At 38.2% G+C, this 6,000-nt stretch overlaps 1 protein-coding gene across 7 annotated transcripts in view; it reads right to left on the reverse strand.

Moving 5' to 3' along the window:
• PPP3CB (protein phosphatase 3 catalytic subunit beta) overlaps positions 1–707 on the reverse strand; it is a 1,778,441-nt gene extending 1,777,734 nt beyond the window's left edge. For all 7 annotated transcript variants that reach the window (XM_044056087.1, XM_044056085.1, XM_044056086.1 and 4 more), the window contains exon 1: positions 443–707. In XM_044056087.1, the coding sequence (XP_043912022.1) occupies positions 443–692 (250 nt within the window). In that variant the 5' untranslated portion in view covers positions 693–707. The remainder of the gene's footprint in view (positions 1–442) is intronic.
• Positions 708–6,000: the final 5,293 nt, after the last annotated feature.

A 6,000-nucleotide genomic window follows, 5' to 3' on the forward strand; every position in this document is an offset into this window, starting at 1 on the left:
GCACAAGTTAACCAAAACACGAGCATAAAAACTTAGTGGGACATTTCTCATAAAATGAAAGAAAAACTTTAAACAAATAGACAGAAACACAGCATCCCATACCACACAAATACTGCTGCCTGCAAATGCTAAAATCAAATCTACGCATGTGTACTTGTGTTCGCTAACACTTTAAGCACGGCACAGAAGACTGTCACTTGAAGTCAATATCTGGGAAATACTGGCTTCTTAATCACAATACATTAATAAACAAATAAGGGGACCCTCTGGGAATACCTCCATTTGGGCCTGACCCATTATCAACTGCCGAAGCACAACTTTGCAGGACTATTTAAGCAGAGAGCTCGCCATTTCATTCTGTAACTCAGAAAGTGAAAAAAGGCTGACAAATCTAGAGATGGCTATGCAACATGACAGCAGCTAACCTGGCGGGCAAACTCACATTTAATTGCTCTCTCCGTGGTGGAGATATTACACTCCTTCCGATTCGGGGTGGACATACTGCGCTGACAACGTGCAGGTGGGACGGCGGCTACTACTCCGCTGACAGCTAATGTGACGTTTAATACAGGCAGGAGATATCCGTTCAGTATGTGAACCTCTACGGCGCCCCCTTGATTTGACTGCTTTGTATGTGACACAAGACGAAAAGAACAGTTTAAGGGAGGAGCTTCATATCTATATACCAACATGGCGATAATAACTTCAACTACACAGGGTTTCCAACTGTAGTTGCCTTGTACCATATAGTGGTTGCAAACGGCCCCACAATTCACTGCGCCACAATGGTGTGTGGGGTGACTGATACTGGTATGATTGTTTTTAAGAAAACACGTTGCTTATAGTAGCGTGTAGCGAATAAAGTGTTTTCGCTCATTTACTTATGTGAGTGTGATAAGTACAGTTTTAAGTGATATGTTTGACCTTCAGGTGCTCAGCTGCCTGCTTCTGTTAACAACTGTGATTTAAGTACAATGATGTAATTTTCACATTTGGATTTAACTTGGCCTTACTCTTCGTAAACCTAAAAGTTAGATCTAGATTGAGATACACATCTTACTAAATAACATAACTAAAAATCACTGTATGGAGTCCTGCATAACTCATCTTCTTTATTCAAGAATCAAATACTAAGCCAAAAATAACTGGGGGTTGCAAAGACCCATAATCAGGAGCAGTTTTTAAATATTACTGTAAATCACTTTAAAACTTAATTGAACAACATTTTGCATCAACATATTTTTTCCTGAACAAAAAGAAGTATGAAACTCTAATGTATAGGAATACTGATTGTAATACTCTGTGATTTACTTCAAGATCAGATCAAAAATAGGAGGCAAAATTAGAGACAGTTGAGCGGTATGAATCTAGTGTATAAAAACGTTTTATGAATAAGAGTACACCTCTTTCTGATTCTCTGCTATGCTTTTAAAGGACACCAGTGGTCTATGGCTGAAAGGTGTGCTGCGGAATTTAAAAATATAAACCACATATTATAAAGGAGTGTCTAAAGAAGTAATCACTCCTTATACAAAGTATTGATCAGAACAATTATCATCCGTTTGGGATGCATCTCACTAAACATATCAAACAATTACAAAGTCAGTAAAGGCTACTCTTTCGGCTGAAGTCCTTAAGTTTTTCATACAGTTTTGAGGGGAGATCTAGATCTCTGTCTCACTTATGCCATTAGAGATCTTGGTTGTCTTTGACCTCCTGTGTGTCTGCAAATCCAGTATTTCCGCTAATATTAAAACCAGGAACCCAAATCTTCACCAACCAAAAGATAAAACACAGTGGAGGGACAAGTTTAAACCCAGTGTCTCCCAAACCAATAGAATAAACTACCCTTTACGTTAACCAGAGCAACTCACTATCTTCCTTTAAACATAAACTAGATGACTGGATAGGTAGCCACAAATTTAGTGTGGGATTGACTAGTATGGCCCACCTGGAGAGAGAAGGTATAGCATAAGGAAGAATACTGGCAAGATATGAATGGTCATAAGACTTAGCGACCTTGGAATATCTACTTAGTGACCTTGGAATATCTATGAAATCTATGACTCAATATACTATGGAAAGTGCTCAGTTAAAACAACTGTGTAAGCACACATAATGAGTTCAAATGAAGGATATGTCAGTAGTGAATGCCTGCAAATTGTGTAGCTGAACTGTGCTTGTTATGACTTCATGAAATTTGTGAGAATGATTTTGTTACAAATGTATGAGTGTACATCTGTATGAATGTACTGACAAGTGTTAAATTTGTCAGGTTTGGACCAGGAGCTTTAATGTCCCTGCAGGATATGATGGAGTGCCTTGTTTCACAGTGATAAAAATAGATTTGTTAGTGATTGTAAAAATTGTCAGATTGCCATGGACATCATAATACAACATTCCCGTATCAGTACATTCTAGTTACTGTCTAACTTTTCAATGTCTTATCTTATTGAATGATATGCTGGGCATCACCCTTAGCCCCTTCTTTTATCTGTTTAAAAAGTATAGTATGCCGTATGGTGATAGAGATGATAGGCCTGAGTGTTCTTTTTATCCTTCGGGCCATATCACCTTTATTCAATGAGAATACTGAGCTCAGTGATTACTAATGAAAGATGAGAGGATAAAAATCAGTTTAGATTAAAAGCTAGAAGACAGAGTATGACTTACTATGACTATATACACGTACACACAAATCTGTACATTGTGGCAAAGTGGATGTTAAACAGCTAAGAAATATGTTGCTTTTCCTGTAAAACTACTGTTCTTGATGTAAAATTATTGTTTTTGGTGTAAACATACTGTTTTACTGTGCTATGTTCTGTTGAATAGCTACCTCTCAACTGTCCCTGATTTTGCCTCACGTGTTTGTCTTGTACCTTGTAAAGTTTTTGATTTCCTGTTAAATCACTGAGGATTATAGTCAGTCATTAATGCCAGACATTGAGTTTCATACTTATTCTTCGTATACGATTGTCACTACAAAACCTGTTGTTCTGTTACCTTTCTAACTGAATTAGAGTAATATTTACAAATCATCCTGATTTTAGGCCTTTGAGACAAATATTTTTATTTTACAATAATTATGTTTGTACTACTGAGCAAAAAAGTTGAAAGCTAAGATTGAATGGGTGTTTTATACTACGTGAAATGCTACTTAAAATATTATTTATTTATTATTTATTTATTTTATTTTAATTTTGTTTACCGGGAAGGTCCGACTGGACAAGGTCCATTTACAGCAGAGGCCCGGGGAGAAAAGCTCCAGTTTCATTAGGATAACACATTACAGATGTCGAAAGATTTTACTCTTCTAACATATTCTGGAAGAATCACACCAAGTTCTTGTAAGCAAGTAAAACAGCTTTATTTTACATGCATGGAGACCTGCTACATGATAGTAGTATGCCAGCAGTCTGGCTACTTGTACTTTAAGTTCTCCTTATATAGACCCTCCTGCACGTACATACACGTAGCACAGAGGACTTTCATTAAAATTGATAGTTTGATTACTTGTTTTTACCAGCCAGTACCACAGTTATTCTTGCACCATTAACTTTCTTATCAGCAGTTTAAGATTAACTTCTGCATTCCTCAGTGATCAACATTTTCCAGAACATTTCAGTTTGCACGCAGTGAACATTTTTTTGCTTAACCCTTTAAATACAGAATACAAAATATGTTGACTTCAGTATTTTTCCACATTTCCCCTTACAACATTTTGTATACTGTTTATTTTACACAATCCCAGATACGTTGTATACCTTCTCATAATCAGAGAAATATGCTTTTGTAGCATTGGCAGAGATAACCTTCGATATTATCATTTTGATACATGGTATGCAACAGCAGCCAAGCAGCAAAAATATGATTGCACCAACACATACAGCAATTAAAATGTTCATCAACACAGAACCCCAGTTTCCAAACAGATTTTGGAAAAAGTCAGTCAAGGGGTTTGGACCAGGTTTAGTCAGTTCAGAAACTTGTTGAATTATTTCAAGATGGCTCTGAATCGCGTGCTCGTTATCAGGAACGAACGAGCAGCACTCCTCGTGTATGAGAGCGCAAGTACCTCCTTTCGCCGCTAGGGTGAAATCGAGCGCCATACGGTTCTGCAACACTACTGTTCTCATCGCCGTTAATTCATCCGTCACCAATTCTAGCACTAAAAATGTCGCATTACTCAGAGTCTCTAACAGTTTTGACAGTTTTCTCAGTTCCCAGATGGATTTTACTGTCCCATACGCTGGCAAAATACCAGCCCAAGCAATTACATCATCGCCTAGGTCCATATGTGAGAGTCCTTTGCTGCTGACGTGTGCCAAGTCATGGTGATAAATCCATGACGCATCAATGTTACCTACGGGATTAATAGGTTTATTAAGAGAACGTGCATTTCATATTTTACTTTGAGGTAATACATTTGCGTGTCTGATAGCTGGTATCAGATATCCCAAAAAACAACTTCCTGACCAGCCATATGGTAACCATTTATATGCTTTCCTACCACAAATAAAATAACAATCATTTGTTTTGATGGTAATATTGGTTGCAAATTCATAACTCCCATTTGGCTTTAGCCCCTTAAATAACAGGCCATATACATACAGCATTTTTTCAACAAAACTAGTATCATTTACATTTATGTCTTTTTTTATAGCTACAAACTTGGTCTCACACTGCCCTTCTAGGGTACAATTATGAACTATTTGTCAAATTACATTGGCTCAGCCCCACCTTAACTTTTCCAATCTTTTGAAAACACACTGTTCCATTTTGGCGCCCCAGAAGAGGCAGCACCACCTTGTCTCTCAGTGGTACTTCTGTGGTTTCAAACAACAAATTATTCCAAGTATCATTTGTTCCCAGAGGGGCTGTCCCTAACATTAAGCCACTATGTACAGTAGGTATTACAGTACATACCCAACAATTTGAGACATTCATTGAGGATGCATATGCATATTTAATCGCTTGATATGTATTAAAGTTTGGATGCCAGCTGGTGTGTTTGTCTCTTTTGAATGGCTAGCTTCATTAAAAACAAAATATTACAATCACAATAGTTATAAACAATAAAATATTGCAATAGAACCATTTTCTCTTATTCTCATTATTGTCCTTCATGGTTACTGCTATCTGTTTGTTCCTCAGGGGAATTCAATTTTTTATCTAACTTAAAATGTTTTACAATGCGTTAGGTGGATCCATGAGGACCTTTCTTTAATCCGAACTGCCATTGGAGTTGCGATGACTTCCGTGATTTTGTCATCTCTTGAACCTGAAAAACAATCATTCATTAAACAGCTGTTAGTATTGGTCAGCATTTTCCTCATGCTATCTCCTCACCCCCCTCACGTTCCGCAGGCAACAAGTTTTGCCACTGCGGGACGGAATAAGGTCTCCCGTACAATAACTCAAATGGGGTGACTCCTTTTGAGGTGGGAGTTGTCCGCATGGAAAGGAGGGCTAGAGGTAGACAGGTAATCCAAGACTGATGTGTCTCGGCCATGAGTTTTCTTAACTTGCCTTTTAGAATGCCGTTGTGGCGTTCCACCAACCCTGCTGACTGTGGGTGGTAGGCACAATGGTGTTTCAATTCAATTTGGAAAACTGTAGACAGTTTCTGAATGATCTGATTGACAAAATGCATGCCATTGTCAGAGTAGATGCGTGTAGGAAGTCCAAAGTGCGGGACGATGTGATTGACCAAAATTTTAGCCACTGTTTGAGCATCCGGATGTGTCACCGGAAAGGCCTCAACCCACTTAGTAAATGCATCTACTATCACTAACACAAACGTCTTTAGTTGTGCCGGGGTCAATTCGATGAAGTCCATACATATTGTATGAAATGGATAGGGGGGTGTTGGAAATGATGCCGGGGCAACTCTGACCCCTCCCCCGTGGTATTTAGCACAGACTATGCAGGATAGACAAAAACGTTTTGCATATGCAATGAAACCCTTGGTCCAAAAGGTAAGGTGGATAATTCTAA

This window comes from Protopterus annectens, chromosome 14.part0 (genome assembly GCF_019279795.1).
Source record: "Protopterus annectens isolate FY-2018-M chromosome 14.part0, PAN1.0, whole genome shotgun sequence".
Lineage (NCBI taxonomy): Eukaryota > Metazoa > Chordata > Ceratodontiformes > Protopteridae > Protopterus > Protopterus annectens.